The 20426-nt window shown below is 36.3% G+C and overlaps 1 protein-coding gene across 3 annotated transcripts in view; it reads right to left on the minus strand.

Annotated features, from left to right (window-relative positions):
- SSBP2 (single stranded DNA binding protein 2) overlaps nt 1-20426 on the minus strand; it is a 316598-nt gene that overhangs the window by 207855 nt on the left and 88317 nt on the right. For all 3 annotated transcript variants that reach the window (XM_042942559.1, XM_042942541.1, XM_042942550.1), the window contains exon 3: nt 10261-10318. In XM_042942559.1, coding sequence (XP_042798493.1) covers nt 10261-10318 — 58 coding nt within the window. The remainder of the gene's footprint in view (nt 1-10260; nt 10319-20426) is intronic.

Consider the following 20426-nt stretch of genomic DNA (forward strand, 5'->3'; position numbering starts at 1 on the left):
CCTCTTCTCTCTCTCCCTCTTTCTGCCTCTCCCCTTCTCTCTCTCAAAATAAGTAAATAAAAATAAAAACTTAGAAAAAAATTGAAAGCAGGGGCGCCTGAGTGGCTCTGTTGGTTAAGTGGCTGACTTTGGCTCAAGTCATGATCTCACAGTTTGTGGTGGAGCTCAGAGCCTAGAGCCTACTTCGGATTCTGTGTCTTCCTCTCTGTCTCTGCCCCTCCCCAACTTGCGCTCTGTCATTCTCTCTCAAAAATAAATAAAATGTTAAAAAAAATTTTTTTAATTGAAAGCAGAGTCTCAAAGAGATATTTATACACGTAGGTTCATAGCAGCATTACTCACAATAGCTAAAATATGGAAGCAACCCAGGTGCCCATTGATGGTTAAGTAGACATACTATATAAATACAATGGAAAATTACTCAGCCTTTAAAAGGAAGGAAATTCTAACATATGCTACAATACAGATGAACCACAAGGACACTGTGCTAAGTGAAGCTACTCTCTAAAAGACAAATACTACATGATTTTACTTATATGAGGTACTTACAGTAGCCAAAAATCATAAAGAAAGAAAGCAGAATGGTGGTTGACAGGGGATGGAAGAGTGGGGAATGAATGGAGAGTTATTGTTTAATGGATATAGAGTTTCAATTTCACAAAATAAACGAGTTATGGAGATAGATGGTGGTGAAGACTACACAACATTATGAATATATTTAATACCACTGAACTGTACACTTAAAAATGGTTACGATGATGAATTTTATGTTTTGTGTATTTTGCCACAATTTGAAAAAAAATGAGGAAAAAAAAAGTATCCTGGCCAGCCCTGTTTTAGGTACCATTTTACAGTGATTAAAACAAATATTAATTCTTTCTGTGTATTTGCAATCTCTATTCCATCACTTCAAAGACCATACAGCTAAGGAGACCACCAGAAACCTATGAGATACTAATAATAAAGAATACTCATCATAAAAATAAGGTAAATTTTCAATTTATAAACCCTATTCATTAGGAGTTTCATAATTAAAGTAAAATATGTTACAAAATTCTAAGTATAAAATGAATTTAAAAATTAAATACAAATTTATTTTTAGTGTTATGATATTCATGTTAAACACATTTCATCTATTTTATAAGTATTTATATGTTCTTACCTAAGAAGTCATCACAAATGGGAAAGATATTTCAAAAGTTTACCTTTTCTAGAAAATCCAACCCGTGTTTTGCACTAGTTTATCTGATTCATAGAGTATATTGTGACTGCTACAATATCATTGCAATATTTGAGAAGAATTAGTTATAATCATAACAACAACAACAAAGCTGCATGATGATCAAAATGTGAGTTCACATTCTGCAATTATTCCATGCTTGGTTTTGTGGGACAGTAGATAAATCACTTACCTAATTTAGAAAATAACAAGCTTAAAATGAGAAGACCTCTATAAACCCTTCATAAATTAACATTTTAAACTACGATTTTCTCCTATTAATATTTCAAGTGTATATTAACTCATAATCTATGCAATATGCTATGTCATATGCTTCACAGAGGAAAAAAGAAGATATAAAATTCATGGCATATATGTGACCGTGGATCCAAAACTAGTGATGAGTTGAATTGAAAATTGAGACTCAATTTCCTAAAGCACCCAAATACAACCCAATGTGGAAGTTATTTCTCATATATTATTAAAATTTTACAATACTCTGGGCAAAGACTTTTGGCTGATATTATAATATGACATTTGCCATATGAAAATGTGGACGTATGTCCTAGAGGAAAAATTAGGCTTTTTAAGTAGGTAAGAGTCATAGCAATACTTGATTTGTTCTTAGCTGGAGGAATTTCATTAATTACTTTAGTAAGCTTTTCTGATGACCCACAGAACTGGTTCCTTGTTTCCCATGAGGGCCAAGGGTAGAAAATTCTGGACTTCTATAGACACAGACTTCCCTTAACAACCATAAATGCTAGCGGCTAAGGAGCTTTTCAAATCTTTACAGATCATCTATTAAGCTGGACATGAAAATATTATCCTTGAAATGCGGTGGATTCATCATCATGAGTAATGGTTGAGATTTACACAGTCTCTTTGTTCCTATGCAGAAACAAGTGAAAAATAAGTATTTTACAAATGAAGAGGTTAGAGATCAACTACAGGAATCAAAACCTGCAAAGTATTAAAATCTTTGTTCTTGTACCATTTGTAATTATTAAAATTTTCCCCACATAAATCAAAGGAAAACATAAGATTTCCAAATTGAGGATTCTTCAACACTAATACATTAACTGTTTTTCTTCTATTCTGAGGATGTGAGTGGAGATGACTTCACTAGCTGTCAATATCTCTAAGGAATAAGGAACGCAAAATGGTTGTCAGAAAAGTCTACAAGGGTGAATAATCATGTCAGAAGTGTCCAGAAGATGGGATGCTAACATAATTATATAACCTTAATCCACTGGCCACATTCGGGACTACCTGAAAATAAAAATTAAAAGAAGAAAAGAACACAGGGGAAATTTTTTTTTTCTAAGGAGCATGCCATGTTACTTTAATTTCAAATTGTTAATAGCTAAGGAAGTTATTTCTCTTTGACCCAAAAATGTATTTTAAATGACTCTTAGATCCTCATAATCTATACTGAAGAAAACTATTCATAACACTAAAGAGGGTTTTATGTAAAATATACATGTACCTGCTAATCATCTTCGATGAAGAGCATGAAGACATACATGCAATGTCTTATTCCAAAGCATTATTTAATAGTTTACAAAACGCAAGACTTACATTTTGTCCCACTGCCATCATTCTCACAATACTCTTGGGTTAATTATAAATTAATAGTTTAAAGTATCATTAAAATAGCTTATGTGCTAAATTCAAGCATCATATATTAAGCATCATACATTCAGCATTTAATCCTCCCATTATTATGCCTGTTTTATCAACGAGGGAGCCAAAGCTTAAAAAGGTTAAATAATTTGCCTAGGGGTCACACAGTTGGTTAGTGGCAGAGCTGGGCTTGAACTTTTTCATTCTTACATTATTTTACCTCTAATGTGAGTATGGTATGAAGAGTTTTCATTTCAAGATGGCTCATGCTGATTATGGGCAAGTTTATGCAGCTCTGGCAGGCCAAGCAGCATCAGCTGTTACAAGTGTAGTAGATACCTGTCCTAGATAAGACAGCAAACACTTTGTTATCCTACCTTTGACTCTCATACTCCAACTCATTTCCTGAGTATCCTATGGCAACCACCCCCTCACCCTACATGCAGCTGCCAGTGATGTATAGATGCCTCAATATAGACCAGACTCAGAAGAGACAACTTTTCTGAGTCCCATTATGTACTGTCTAGAATTAGCCACTCAGGATGTTCAAAAGGGAACTGTAATTAATGTCTTATTAATAGTGGGCCACTAAATTCTGCTCTGTGTTTAAGAAATATCATCTGTTACTGAGATGAGCACTGGTTACAATTCAGGAAATTTCAGCTCTAATTCTAAATCTGACCTTGAGAAAATAGTTTCCTTCCATTAGCTTCTTTATGGAAAAAGAGAGAAAACAGTATCTGTTAATGTATTTTATAGGCTTTTGTACAGATACAAGAGATGGTATATGCAAAAGTACTTTTAAAAGAAGAATAAAGGTACTAAAAAATACATATTCTAGAAAAGTCTCAAAACTAGTATGGCAAGAGAAGAAGTTTTCCTATTAACAGAGTAAAATTTGCCTCAGTTTCCTTTCTAATCCTTTGTTTTTAGTGGAAAATTCCATCATTTATTTATAGTATCTTCTCGCCACCAAATTTTCCTATTTTTTTACATTTTTTTTGCTCCCAAGAACATTTTGCTATTTCTTTTTAGCCTAATCACCTCTGTTTTATTTCTCTCTTGCAATACTTTTTACTCCCTTCTCACCAGATTATACTCCTATTTTAGTTGTCACCTGCACTATCTTATATTGCTGTTTAACTTTTTTTCTTTTTTTAGTTTTTATTTAAATTCCAGCTAGTTACCATACAATGTAATACTAATTTCAGGTGTACAATATAGTGATTCAACACTTCCATACAACACCCAGTGCTCATCACAAGTGCCCTCCTTTATCCCCATCATCTATTTCACCCATTCCCCACCCTATGTTAACTCAATTCAAAAAGTTATGCCATGCCTATTACAGGAGAGACATGTGACATGAGTAAGAATTAGTCTGCCAATGATAATTATTATACCATTCAGGTGACCAGTTGACTAATTCAAGCTACTGTTTTTACATGGGTACTTGGTTATTCTTAGCTATACCTGATATTCATCCATTAGACTCTAAAATCATTAGAGTGTTAGCATACTGTTAAGATTTAACTTCTCACTCCCAGGTGAAAGAAACTGAGTTCTCATGATAATCTTAGCTATTCGTTTATTTTCTCTGTGATATCATATATAGTTATTTCAGTATATAAATACATGGAAACAAAGTTATTTCAAAAGGTGTTTTATATATAAAATTAAATAAGAATAAGGCATACTTCCTGCCATTAAAACATTAAATAAAGAAGACTTAAATTTAAATTACACAAACTGAGGAGGTCCTGGGTGGCTCAGTTGGCTGAGCTGGCTGAGCATCCCATTCCTGATTTGGGCTCAGGTCACTGATTCCAGGGCTGTGGGTTGAAGCCCAGAGTCAGGCTCCAAGCTCAGCTCAGGGGAGATATTCATTCATTCATTCATTCATTCATTCTCTCTCTCTCTCTCTCTCTCTCCCCCCTCCCCCTGCCAGCATTCACACTCTCTCTCTAAAATAAAATAAAAAGTCAGTATTTTAAAAAGTAAATAAATAAATTATACACATTGACAAGGCTATTGGGGCACCTGGGTGACTCAGTCAGTTAAGAGACCGACTCTTGGTATCAGCTCAGGTCATGATCTCACGGTTCACGGGTTAGATGCCCACATCTATCTCCACACTGACAGCGTAGAGCCTGCTTGGGATTCTCTCTCTCCCTCTCTCTCTCTGCCCCTCCCCTGCTTGCTCTCCCTGTCTCTCTCTCAAAATAAATAAATAAACTTAAAATAAAAAAATAAATTTAGGGGCACCTGGGTGGCTCAGTTGGTTAAGCGTCCAACTCTTGGTTTCAGCTCAGGTCATGATCTCATGGTTCATGGGTTCAAGCCCCACGTCAGGCTCTGTGCTGACAGCATGGAGCCTGCCTGGGATTCTGTCTCCCTCTCTCTCTGCCCCTCCCCTGCTGTCTCTCTCTCTCTCTCAAAAATAAATAAACATTAAAAAAATTTTTTTTTTTTCAATCTAAAAACTAAAATGTTAGGTCGTGTTCTCTTGTTAATCTGAAAACTACATATGCCACCACACACTTCGGCTACTCTCAGTAACCCTCGAGGTAGAAAAACAAATTACAGAAGCTTTCTGAATTTCTTTCACCACTTTACCAAAACTATTTTCCTCAAGACCACCAAAATTCACCTTACTTCTCAATTCAGGAAAATCTTTATGTCCTCTTACTTACAATTGTTATAAACTTTAATCTCTGCCTTAAATGCCTTTCCTGGTTCCCATGCATTATTCTCTCCTGATTACCCTTCTCCCTTTCCAATTATTTTCCTTTGAGGCTGCTCTTCATCCACCCAGGCTTAAATGTTGACTTTCCTCAGGGTTGTAACCCCAGGTGCTGTCTCACTGGTTACACTGGGCAGTTGAATCTGTAAGCACTTTTCACCTTCAGTATGGTCTGTGCTCATTATTTCCAAACCATTATGGACTTGTCTCTGAGCTATACACCCAGACCTCTGACTTTGTGTTAGGGCATCACTATCTGAGTGTCACAGAGGCATCTCAAAATTTAACCTGTACAACATAAATTATGGCATTTTTTCCCCAAAGCCTGCTGCTCTTTCTATATTTCCTCTTTCAGTCAATGACATCACTATTCATCCCACCATCCAAATCTAAAACCTAGGAAACATCCTTCACATGCCAACTATTCTACTCATTGTTTCCTATCTGGGATCAATCACCTATCACCTTTCAACTGGACAATTAAACTTGCCTTGTAACTAGACTCCATCTCTGTTCTCAACCCTCTTCAATCCATCTCTGTTGATGCCAAGTGAATGTCTAAAAGGACAAATCTAATCATGTCATATAACATGTTTAAAATCTTTGAGTTTTAATCCAAAATCCTTGATGTACTCTAGGACTTTATAATTTGGCCACTGCCTTTGTCTTCATCCATTTATTCTATTGCTTCATAGTACTGCACTTGCAATTCAACTGATCCAAGCTACCAGTCATGTCGTAGATTCACAATCATTCCTTTTGAGGCTTCATTCTAACTATTCCTTGCCCAAAATATCGTTCCTTCACTCAACTTCTAGCTCAGCTCAGATTTTCTTCTATAAAGCCTTTCCTAAATCTCGCAACTAAAGTAAGCATTCCCCCTGAATTGCTATTGTAACTAATATATACCTCAGTTATAATACTATTAATTGTTTATCTCTCCTATACTTATTTCCTTGAGGGCAGCATAGTTTTACACTTTGTAAATATTTGATCAAGAGGCTTAAACAACAGGACAACTCCATTTTCAAATATTCTATAAAAATACAGAAGTGAGAAGAAGTCATAAAATTGCAACTGGTCCATCCAACAGGGACCTTGCATTTGACCAAATTAGCAAGCAGTAAGTTTTAGAAGAATACCTATTATCTTAATCATCTCGAATTCAACAGCAGTAACTGCTTTCCTGGTTTAAAAATATATATATATATTAGTACAGCCCTGAATCCCTAACCTAGAGCACATATAATAAAGCACAGCTCTAAAGAGTTAAGGATAGGGCTCCTGGGTGGCTCAGTCAGTTGAGCATCCAACTTTGGCTCAGGTCGTGATCTCACGGTTCATGAGTTTGGGCCACATGTCGGGCTCTGTGCTGACAGCTCAGAGCTCAGAGCTCAGAGCCTGGAGCCTTCTTCAGATTCTGTGTCCCCCTCTCTCTCTGCCCCTCCCCTGCTTGAACTGTGTCTCTCCCTCTTTCTCAAAAGTAAATAAACATTAAAAAACTTAAAAAAAAAAAACAAAACTAAAAATATTCTTACTGTAAGACCTAGCAATCATGGTTCTTGGTATTTACCCAAAGAAATTTAAAATTTATGTCCACATAAAAACCTATACATGGATGTTCATAACTGCTTTATTCATAATTGCAAAAACTTGGAAGCAACCAAAATGTCCTTCAGTAGGTAAACAAACCATGGTACCACCAGACAATGGAATATAATTCAGTACTAAAAAGAAATGAGCTGTCAAGCCATGAAGAGACACAGAAAAACTTTAAATGCATTTTGCTAAGTGAAAGAAGCCAATATGAAAAGGCTACATACTGTATGACTCCAACTAAAAGAATCCAGAAAATGCAAAACTATGGAGACAGTAAAAGGATCAGTGGTGGTCAGGGGGGCCAGAGTTGGAGAGATGAAAAGGCAAAGCACAGAGGATTTTTAGGGCAGTGAAAATACTCTGTATGATGCTATAATGATGGACCATGTCATTATACATTGTGTTCAAACCCACAGAAAAGGGGTGCCTGGGTGGCTCAGTCGGTTGAGCATCCGACCTCAGCTCAGGTCATGATCTCGCAGTTTGTGAGTTCAAGCCCCGCATTGGGTTCTGTGCTGACAGCTCAGAGCCTGAAGCCTGCTTCGGGTTCTGTGTCTCGCCCTCTCTCTGCCCTTTCCTGCTCATGCTCTGTCTCTGTCTCTCAGTAATAAATAATGTTAAAAAAAATTTTTTTTTAAACACAGAATGTACAACACCAAGAACTATAATGTAAACTGTGGACTTTGGGTAGTTATAAATGTATCAATGTAGGTTCATCAACTATAACAAATGTACCACTTTGATGGGGGATGTTAATATGGGGGAGGTTATACCTATGTCGGGGTAGAAGGTATATGGGAAATATCTGTACCTTCCTGTCAACTATGTTGTGAACTACTAAAAACTGCTCTTAAAAAAAAAAAAAATAAGTCCTATCAAAAAAAAAAGGGGGGGGAGGAAAATCAAAAAGACCTCTGAAACAGTTAACAACAACAAAAAAAGATCAAGCATCTGCTGGATTTAAGGCCCACAGTCATGGCTGGTTACACACAAAGATCAAGAAAGCTTAGGATCTGGGCAGCTTTCTGAAGGAGAGGATCCACAGCTTTGTATCAGTTCTCAGAGGATCCCATAATCTCAAAATCATTTAGAACCACTTATTTACGAAGATGAAATAGGGACCTCAAAGGGTACATTAGTAGTTTAAGGGAGGACATTTTTAAAAACTGAAAACACTGTACCTATATATTTTGCATGTGCTAGATTTAAACCGAACAAATATACTCTAAAAAAATGTGTCCATTTATCATTTCTTTGATCTCTCCAACTATGCATAAATTAAAATTAGTTAAATACCAAAACCACAGAAGAAGAGCTTCCCTGAATCTAAAAGCCCAAGAAAAAGGAAGAGCAATGGCAGATTTAAGAGCTGTATCTTCTGACAGTTAAGACCAAAAAAGCTAAAGGTACTATCAACTGTCAACTGTATGAAAACAGGTTACATTCATAAGAAATGGAGCAAATGAGAAACAGGTGCAAGAAATAAAATTAATTCTTTAATGAAAATTTTTCAAAATCCTCACTCAGCCTACTAATCCAATAGACACAGACTCCTAAAATGGCTTCTTAGGCTACCTTGTAGACCTAATTGGAAACATAAAAAATAGAAGGTGTCAACAGGTGAGGGGACTCAATTACATTCAGCAAACAGCTAAATATTTACAATCTAGATCTAGCTATCATAAATGCATACTATGTAAAACGAAAAGTTGACTTTTGTAATATTATACATTATAAGAGCTCAGTCTTAATCTCCAGGAAAACAGCACAATGATAGCACTTAACTGCAACAAACCGTTGTTCCAAATACAGGAACAACTCTGAGCCAAAGGACCGCACCTGTTTCTGCTATACATATGTGAGACAAACAAGGGAAACCCAAAACCACAACTGATCAAGTGCATTTCCATTCACCACAAAACTTCTAGTAAGGCATGCTTTCAGGAGCAACGTTTAAAAGGTGTACCAAGGATACTATGTGCATGACACTAGAAGACAGCTTTTGTTTTTTCTTTTAAATAACTGAACCACTGAACAGGAAATGCTTCTTTTTTTTTTTTTTAAGCTTATTTGTTTATTTTGAGAGAGAGAGAGAGCACAAGCAGGTGAGGGGCAGAGAGGAGAGACAGAATCCCAAGCAGGCTCCAAGTGCACCATCAGCACAGAGCCCCATGTGGGGCTCGATCCCACAAACTGAGAGATCATGACCTAAGCCGAAATCAAGAGTTGAAAGCTTAACAAACTGAGTCATCCAGGTGCCCCTCAAGAGGAAATACTTCTAATTGAAGAAGTGCAAACAAACAAACAGCCTAACTTGTCCATGCAGACACCTGAACTACCAATGCTGCTGCAGAAAAATCACATATCTGGACATACTGGTAGTACAATGAAATTGATAAGCTCTGGTATCAACTGGGTCTTCAGGGAAGTCTGACAGTCTTTTTTCTGTTCCTACACAGTTCTATCCCTGAGTCTATATTGAACTAATTCAGGTTTTTTTTGGACTTTTCCTCACTGTCCTAAAAATTCACCACCACTTCCACCTTCAGTATCCCCAGCTTAGATGTGCTTATGTGGGTGGGACCCTGATGATGACCTTGTGCCCTTATAAGAAGAGACACCAGAGAGCTCTCTCTCTCTTTGCCATGGGAAGACACAGTAAAAAGGCCAGCATCCAAAAGCCAGGAAGAGAGACCTCACCAGAAAGAAATCATTCTAACAGCTTCATCTTGGATGTCCAACCTCTAGAAATGTGAGAAAATAAATTTCTGTTGTTTAAGCCAAGTAGTCCATGGTAATTTATTATGGCAGCCCAAGCTGACTAATACCGAATCATACTTACAGTTGGAGATTCCATACCAAACCCAACTCCAGTTTGACTTAATAATAGTGTCTTTAAGTTAAAGAACACTAATCTGGTTTTGACTTTGACTTTTTTTTAAGGGCTATCTTTCAGAAAATAATTATAGAAAATGAAAAAAATTAAAAATAAACATGAAATAATAAACAGGTATAGTGCAGGCCTACAAGAATACATCATCAATCTAATAAAAATGGAATAAAAGATACTTACCACCACCAAGAATGTAAGAATCCTGGTGGTTCCCCCAATGTGATGTTTTTTTTCCCATCTTATCTAAAATGAATAAAAGAGATATTAAATACTTTCTTAATAATACCTTTTCCCACACATATTACAAAGCAATATTTCCCCATTAAAAATACTAAGTTAATATATGAGATTTTAATCATTTTGATAGTATTCTTTACTCAAGTTTTACAAGAGCTCATTTTACATAGTTATTTGTTGATTTGGTGGTTTATGAGAGAAGATGCCAGCATTATTTTCCTGAATTTGCTTCCCACTGTGCCCGATTTTTAAGAGACTTCTGGAATTTGAGGTATCTCAGGATCTTAAGGCACATCAAAACTGCATTTTAATTAATCACCACTAATCCAGAAATTTGCAAATGTCTGGGCTTAATATGTGCAGACTCCAAATGATGCCTTGAGGATTGATATTTTAAACAAATTCCTGATTTGAGGGGATGAGAGTAAGAAGGCATATGTCTTCCATAAAATAACAGTTTAAAAAAAGATGATATTAACTTTCCCAATGTTTATATTTCAGATGGCTTGGCATTCACTACCAAAAATTTAAAACAAGGTCAGTATCTCTTAAAAATTAAAATTTCTCGCTAAATACTGTTTACAAATTAAATTTAGAGATTTGAAAACTGGGTAGGATTTATACAGTGCCTTTTCTAAGCACTGATAGGAGTAAACAAAAGATAAAAATCTTTGCATTCAGGGAGATTATAATTTATAGAGAAGACAGACCATAAACAAAGCAAAAAGAAAAAAAAGATTGTATTTATATTAGAAGTAGCAGGCAACAAATGCTAAGGAGGAAAACAAAGCAGAGAAGGACAAAAAAAAAAAAAAAAAAAAAAAGAAAAAAGTAAGAAGTGAGCTATAATTTTAACTAAGGTGATCCAGAAAGGTCTCGTAAACAATCTTTATGTAGGAGTGCCTGGCTGATTCATTCAGAGAAGGGGCTCTTGATTTCAGGGGTCATGAGTCACAAACCCATGGTTCTATCTTTATGTATAAGTATGATTTAGTTTTTTAGTTTAAATAATTAAAAATTATTTAACAATATCCCAATTAGCAAAATATGCCCATAGGACCTTAATATAAAGAGGAAGTAAAAAACTACATAATTATAGATTTTAAAAAAAACAAGGAATTCTTTCTATCACCTACTATGGAAGAACTTAGAAATTTTTGTTCTAAAGGATTTAAAAAAAAAAAAGTTTTAAGATAGGAACTCAGAAAGTGGCCTGAAATTAAAAAAAGAAAAAAGTAACTGCTTAAAGATGAAAAAACATAATTAAAATCACTGAAATCATCATTTTTTTAGAGTTCTTAAATATACAAAATGTAAACCAATGTAAGCTTTGAAGTAATTTGCTCTCAAAAAACAAAGAAATTATCTATATATGAACAATGAACCAGAATATGTTATACAAATAAAAGCCAAATCCGAACTTGAATTCTCACACACACATACACACAGGGGTGGGGCAGGGAGAGAGGGAGAGAGAATCTTAAGTACGTTCCACACCCAGCATGGAGCCTGATATGGGGCTCGATCCCATGACTGTGAGATCATAACCTGAGCCAAAATCAAGAGTCAAACACTTAACTGACTGAGCCACCCAGGCACCCCAACACAAATAATTTTTAAATCAATACTACTTTTTATCTGAATTCCAATTAATCATTTATTGTATCTTCTTAGTTCATGAAAAAAGGAATGGTAGTACATAATGAGTTTTAGGATAACAAAACTCTGATGTCCTGCTAAAGTTATAATTTAGTCAAAAACCTGTGTCTCATATATCTCTCAATCTTTTCTCTTTTTGTTCACTTTTTGATGTCTTCTTGAGCGGGCATAATAATGACCCTCACAGATGTGCCCAGACACACAAATATTCCTAATTCCTGGAATCATCCTAATGAGATGAACAGCGAGCTTTTTAAAGAAGCATCCTTACATTTCATCTCAGGTCATCCTGACTTACAGATATGACTATGAAAAAAAAGCAGACAGCACTATTCTCAACTAAAGGAGAGGGTGTGATGACTTACATTAAAGTGGCATGATTAGGTTCCAATGTCAGACTGTGCTGGCAGCAGGATTAGTCTCACAGTCTAACACGAGTCCCACTGCTCCATATCTGGTGCTCAGCAGTTTCCTTCCTGGACTTCCACAACCAACCATCAGCAATTTCACGAGATAAAGTAGTTGGGGAAAATACCTACATGGTTTACACTCAATAGGCACTTTTGTGAAAGGAATCTAAACTAATGCATTTATATTTTAAACAGTTATTACATCTTACTGTTCCTCAGAGAAGCTCAAAATGTTTCACATACATCATCTTTTTTCATCCTTATAAAATTCTTTACTACGTAAAGTTCATCTTTCTCACTTTAAATTTCAAGTATGTGACAGAAGCAGGTAAAACTTTGGTCCATCGTATTGAAATTAACACAAAAGCCATCCTTTGATAACTACTGAATAAACAATCAATGTTTTAGGTATTTCTAAAGAAGAAAGGGTTCTACATAGGAATAGGTTTCCATAGTGAATGCTATTTTTTGCCTCCAAACTAATTACTACTCCAGGTATTATTTGCTTATAGGAAGCATGAGATGATGCTGATCTACAGATCTGAATCTGCTGGGATTCTCTTTCTCCCTCCCTCTCTGCCCCTCCCCCACTCACATACACATGTGTGCTCTCTCTCTCAAAAAAAAATAAACATTAAAAAAATGAAACAACCTGAAAACATTCACCAATAGTGAATATAAAAATATATTTTGATACTTGCATACTATAGAAGAGTGTGCAATCATTAAAAAGAATACAACATACCTACATGAAAGAGAGCCATGCTATATTGGTTTTTCAAGTGGGAGATGTGGAAGATTGGAGAATAATATATATAATATAAACCTTTTCTTTTAAAAAAATGTATGCATATGTATATGTGCATTTCGGTGTATACATTTAAAGAAATCATACCAAACTTACAACTATTACCTCTGGAAAAGGGTAAAGGGTGACTTTTATTTTAATATCATATTCATCTCTGAAATTTAATTTTTTTAGCAAACATGTTTTAATGATGGATATGGTTGAGGAATGGCCAGAAAATACTTCTAAATGTCAATAGTCATTTTAGAAACAATTCTGCTTTTTATGAAAAGGCATTTTCTGTTGTATTGAGTTTCACAGGCTTCAGGCTTTTTTTGGCGTTTGAATGACATCTATGCAAATAATTTTTCTCTCTTAATTCTATTTTTCCTTCTTCCATTATCCTAGCTCCAATATGTATTCTTTGTCCTAGGGCTTTTTGTTGTTGAATCATCCACCTTCCTTCCTTCCATCATTTGCCCAGCTGAAAGCTCTATTCTCTGGTAACTTAATGCATAAATCATGATGCCCATTCCCACTGCCATTTTCTACATTTAAAGGCCCTGTCTGTGGTTATGCTGTGTCTCTACTATATGACCTGGGATTTTCAGCATTTCTATATAGGTGTAGCACCAAATATTGAATGAACAAAAAGTAAATTGGTAGGGGTAAGACATGCCATATGGTTTATAAATGAGAATTATAATTTAAAAGTGCCCATACTATCTGAAAGAGCAATTCTTCTTCTAGGAATGTATCCTACGATCGTGTGTGCAAAATCATAAATATAATAATTTTCAGTGAAGCATTGTTTGTAATTGCAAAACAACCTAAATGTGATGGTAAAATATATAACAGCACATTTCATAGAAAGAAATACCCTAGCATCATAAAAAGAAAGAAGAAGTGGGACGCCTGGGTGGCTCAGTCAGTTAAATGCCCAACTCTTGATTTCAGTTCAAGTCATGACCCCAGGGTTGCGTGATCAAGCCCTGCACTGGGCTCTGTGCTGATAGTGCAAAGCATGCTTGGGATTCTTTCTTTCCCTCTGCCCCTCCCTGCCTCTCTCTCTCTCTCTCTCTTTCTCAAAATAAATAAACTTAAAAAAAAATTATGAAGTTTCATGAACCAAAGTGAAGTCAAACAAACGAAACAAAAATCAAAGCATGTAACAGTATGTATAATAAATTAGTACTTGTATAAATAAAAACTGATACACACAAACACATGCAAACACACACACACACACACACACACACACACACACACGCTTAACTTTTCATCATTATTTGCTTCTGGCAAGGGATATTGGTAATTCACCTATTATCTCTAGGCCCCACACTTACCCTTCTATACTCCATTATACACTAGGTGCTGGGACTCTGAAAATTACAGTTCTTAGGCTCCCTGCCAGCTAGTTTCCTGTTCAGTTCTGCCAGCAGAAGAACAGTAGCTGGAGACCAAAGAGCAGGGGGAAAAAGAGAAGCTTCCTGCCCCTGGCTCCAGAAGTAAAGTAGTTGCTGTTGTAGCAGCAGCAGCAGCAGCAGCAGGGGACAATTCTGGATGTCAGCAGCACCTTTTCAGAGGTTCTAGCCTTGTCAATGTGGGACCTTTTTGAATCATCCAGACCCACTTCGACAGCATCTCCAATAGTACAGCAGTAGTTTTGAAGCTTATGAGTTCCAAACTTCACAGAGTATTCCTAAATCCTTTCATACTTCTTAAGAACCAATATTCAAAATTATTAATACCATAAACAGATAGAGCTAATTTCTATGTTAAGAAAAGAACCTGTAGTGCTTTTTAAATCTTCTTTGAGAAAAAAAATTCAGTTATAAAAGAATGTGTTAGCCATTTTTAACATGTCATATACTTTTCCTAATTCCTTGCCTTTAAAGTCTGAGATAATAGTCACAGGATTTCTCATTAAAAGTAAAAACTACTTGTGGGACACCTGTGTGGCTTAGTCAGCTAAGCATTAAGCATTCAACTTTTGGCCAGAACTCATGTCATGATCTGTGGGTTTCATGAGTTCAAGTCCCACATCAAGCTCTGTGCTAACAGGCATAGAGTGCTTGGGATCCTCTCTCTCCCTCTCTCTGCCCCTCCCCCACTCATGCTGTCTGTGTCTCTCAAAATAAACAAATAAAACAGAAAGGTACAAAAAAAAAAAAGAAAAAGAAAAAGAAAAAGAAAACCTGTAGGAGTGCCTGGGTGGCTCTGTCAGTTAAGCATCTGACTCTTGATTTTGGCTCAGGTCACGATCTCACAGTTCATGAGTTTTAAGCCCCGCGTCAGGTTCTGCACTTAAGAGTGTGGAGCCTGCTTCGGATTCTCTCTCTCCCTGTCTCTCTGACCCTCTCCCACTCACATGCAGGCTCTCTCTCTCTCTCAAAATAAATAAACTTTAATAAAAAGAACCTGTACATGTATGTATATGTTTATTCCTAGACAAAATTCCTGAGTATTTTAATTTTGATATAACCTAGTTTTCACACTAATTTTCTAAAATCTTCCATGTATAGATGCATCGATATACTAAATGTAAAAAAAAAGGAAAAAAAATGACATTTTAATTTTAAAAATTAACCAAATAGACATAAGACAGAAAGAAAAACCTGTCCATATATATATATTTTTTTAATATTTATTTAGTTTTGGGAAAGCACAAGCAGGGAAGGGGCAGAGAGAGGAGGACAGAGGATCCGAAGCAGGCTCTGCACTGACAGGCTGACAGCAGCAAGCCTGATGCGGGGCTCGAATTCACAGACAGCGAGATCATGACCTAAGCCAAAGTCGGATGATCAACCAACTGAGCCACCCAGGCACCCCAAAATCTGTTCATATTTTAAAGCACATAATCCAAAACCATGCTATTCAACATGGTATCCCCTAGCCATATGTGGTTCTTTAAATTGAAAATTATGTTAACTGAATGTTCCTCAATTGTTCTAGCCACTTTTCAAGTGCTCAATAGTTACATGATACTAGTGGAGAAATTATTAGAAGCACAGATTAGAGATCATCTCCTAATCACATAAAGTTTTATTGAATAGTGGTGCTCCATTCTAGAAGGTAGAAGTCGTCTTAAAGGCTACAACCAGGTGAGAGACTGGGCTGCTGAGATACACATCCCATTTTCGAAGATGATGCCTTTTATTGGGAAAACTCCCTGATGGATTCCTTCTAACTTTTGTTTTTATTTTTTGGCCTAGAAAGATAGAGGCCCCTGGGAATGGTTTGAAAGTAGAGAACGAAGACCTAATATACTACATGATAAAGTAACAAGAGTTTAAGAGGCTGCTGACAGTCTCTCAGGAAGAAGATGTCTGAGGAGTCTGGGAGGATTCAGAAAAGGAGAAAACGGGAGAGGTTGTGAGGAATCAACAAGACGTAAGGCAAATGGAGTCCACAGGAAAACAGCGAGTAAGACATTCCCTGTGGCAAGGAGACCAAAAAGCTTAAGAATAGTTGTGTCTGATATTCAAGTCGATGTTGTTGCCTGTACAGTACAAGGCTGAATACCCTTCAGTTTTCCCCTAACTTCAATAAGAATCTTTTATACACAAGAGCAACAAATCAGTGGAGCTCTGAGGCTATGAGAGAAACAGGAAACTTGAGGCAAACAAAAGGTAGCAGTCACAGAAGGAGAAGCAGTGGGGCTGTAATGGTGGGGGCAAGAAATTATAGCAAAGAGAACCTCAAGCCCCCTCTCCCCCTAGGAAGGCCTGGAGATGTCAGAGAAGACTTGTGGGAACCTATAAATTAGGGATGAGAGCTGGAGCTATTTTGATAGGAAAGGTAACCACACAAGGCAGGAGGATTGCAGGCCACTCAAGTGGAGATACCTGGAGCACACAGGTGTACAGAGCCATATATTTACACTTGTACTGTAGTAGAGAAACTACACAAGATAAAAAAGAATTGGTCAAGAATTTTAAAAGTAACACTTTTGAGTGTGTACTACATGCTAGACCCTTCTAAGTACTTATATATATATAAGTAGACCCTTCTAAGTATATATATATATATATATATATATATATATATACTAATTCATTTAAACCTCAGCACAACTCTAAAGTATTATTGCAATTACCTTCTTCTTATAATTAAGAAAATTGAATCAGTAGGGGCACTGGGGGGCTTAGTCAGGTGAGCGTCTGACTCTTAATTTCCACTCAAGTCATGATCCCAGGGTTGTAGGGTCCAGTCCTGCAACAGGAATTGTGCTGAATGTGGAACCTGCTTAAGATTTTCTCTCTCTCTCTCTCTCTCTCTCTCTCTCTCTCTCTCTCTCTCTCCCTCCCTCCCTCCCTCTGCCCCTCTCCCCTGCTTACACTTTCTCTCAAGAAGGAAGGAAGGAAGGAGGAAAGAAAAAGAAAAGAAAACCGAGTAAGTAAATAAAATGTAGAACATAATTCAAACTCAGCAGTCTGGCCACCAAGAAATTGCTCTCACCCACAATACTATGTTGCCTCCAAGTTATAGTACAAGGAACTGTTTAGGAAATTGTTGCTATTTTCTCTTCTCAGTGAAAGGTAAACAGAAAGAAAAGTATTTTAGAATCTATTATGTTCAATAACTGAGAATTCCTAACAAAATCTGAAGAAGCAATCTGTTGGATGTTTTCAAGCTTCTCTTTCTGGCTAACTTACAGGCTAATTTATGGCAAATAAGGGCTAGAAATCTAAACAATGTAAAATTCTTAAGAAGGGGGAAAAATCTTGATCTCTGCAACATTCTAATTCTTAACTTTATTTGGTGAGGTCACCAAGCCTTATGCGGAGGCATGATAAATACCATGCAAAATTTCAGGTATGAGTTGGAATTGTCTTTGCATAATGAAATGAGATAACCAAGAAAGGATAGTTTCCAATGAACTCAAAGTAACAAAAAATTGATACAGAATTGTAAAGATTTCTTTTCTTTCCACTCCCCAAATTGTAAAGATTTCTTAACATTCTGTATGTAATTTTTGAATACTGAAGGATAATAAAAGATAAAGGTGAAGAAGAGCTCTACATTGAAAACATTTCTAAAGAATTTTCAATTTTGTCCTGTTGAAGGTAAAAATAAGGTCGTAGAAACGTTAAGGTCGTAGAAAACAACATTCAGGTAATGATTTAGAATCTATCATGAATCAGATCTAACAATGAACTAGTTAACATAACCTGGGTAGAGAGATGTTTTGATTTCTATCATTAGTTCAATGCTACCTCTTTTAACTAGTAAAAAAAAAAAAAAAAAAAAAAATGCTGGGTTAATAGTGCCCTGTTCTTCTGGCTGATAATAAAAACTATCAAGAGCAGTTCAGTTTCTGACAGACCAGGCAAAGGGCATTATCAGAAAGGCCAAATCCCGTGACAGCCTGGGCTGCTGAGATACACAGTTTACTTGTTCAGATGATACAGAGAGTTCAAATTTGACTTTCTCACAACTTCATGCATAAGTGAACCCATACTAAGGAAAGAGATGGCCCAGCACAGCAAATCCTGGTGCCAAAGGGCTCATTAACATCATAGTCATCCATACCCTCATGATTCTAACTTCTTCAATATAGGAACATTGAACATCTGAGTAATTGGTGCTATTTCAATCATTTCCTTTTTATCACAATACCCAAATCAAATAAACAGGTCTCCCTAGTTTTTCTTTAAGTTCCTTGTGTAACTCTTGTGAATTATGTAAAAATACTTGGGGATAGACTCACCAGAATTTAGATAAGATGGTCCTTTATTTCTCAAATTACTTAAGAACTGGTTCTACAACAAGCCGACTTAAATTTTCCATATGATCCAAGTAAAAATAAGAGAGAAAGCAATGCTAACTAGGGTACAAAGCTCTAAAAGATTACATTCTCCTTTCTTTACAAACCATAGTTGGGAGGGGAGGGAAGGGGTACCACCATTCACAAAGATACCAGAGTACAAATCAAACTATGTTTTTCTTTTACTTAAAAACCTTCCAAAGCCTGGGGCACCTGGCTCGCTCAGTCGGTTAAGTGTCCAACTTCAGCTCAGGTCATAATCTCACAGTCCGTGAGCTTGAGCCCCACGTGGGGCTCTGTGCTGACAGCTCGGAGCCTGGAGCCTGCTTCAGATTCTGTGTCTCCCTCTCTCTCTGCCCCTCTCCCACTCACACTCTGTCTCTCACACTCTCAAAAATGAATACATGTTTAAAAAAAATTAAAAACAACAACAACAACATTTCAAAAGCTCCCTTTTCCAAGAAGATCAAGTCCAAGCTTCCTGAAACAGTATCAGAAGTCTTCAGTAGGAGTGCACTATCCACTTAAAGAAGTGAAGCCTAAGAAAGCATTCCTAGGAAAAGCTACTTCTAAGCTAGTCAGGTGAGGAGGGTGAGGATTAGGTAGAGTAAAGCCCAGAGATAGAAATCTATAGTATGTATAGGCAAATACAAGCAGCTAGGTATTGTGAAAACTTAGTATGGGAGAGATTAGTACCGAAATTAGTACTTAGTATGAGATGGAGAAGTACCGAAATTTAACCAAATGAAATTATTTAGAACTTTAGGGTACACTCAAATGGCCTATCACAAATCAACCTCCAGGCTTCCATTTTAAAATTCAGATAATTTTGTATTTTCTATTATTTTTACTTGTAAATAACTGTACAAACTATATGTGTGTGTGTGTGTGTGTGTGTGTGTGTGTGTGTGTGTGTGTGGCATATGTGGCATATATGTATATGCAAGTAAGGATAAAATTCCCCTCTAATCACTTTAAAATTCCTACTCTCAGAAACTAGTCTGGCATGTATATTCTTTCAGACCTCTCAATATACTTCACACTCATAAATATGTACACACAAAAATACACAGTATTGCATCATGTTCCTTGATGTTCAAAGGTTTCCATGTAAATGGCATACTTCAGCTTGCTTCTTTTATTTGAAAATGTTTTGGAAGTCTATCCATATTAAGTCCAAATAGATCTAACTTATTCTTTTACATTTTGGCAAACTTACACCTCAATTAATCTAGCCATTCCCTACAATATGGCAAACACTATATTGGATATTTAGGTAATGAGAATGTATTTTCACAGTGCCACTCAGAGTTTGGCAAGCTAGAAAGTAAAGAACGGTTCTCGGAATCACACACACTCATCTCCAAAATCCAGAAATAATGTATCTTCTTGGTGACAATAGTTTGTTTTCAGCTTAATTGATTCCTCTTGTGAAACTGAACCAGACTGATAATTCAGAGAAACTTCAGTTTTGTATTCCAAA

Source organism: Panthera leo, chromosome A1, assembly GCF_018350215.1.
Source record: "Panthera leo isolate Ple1 chromosome A1, P.leo_Ple1_pat1.1, whole genome shotgun sequence".
Classification (NCBI taxonomy): Eukaryota; Metazoa; Chordata; class Mammalia; order Carnivora; family Felidae; genus Panthera; species Panthera leo.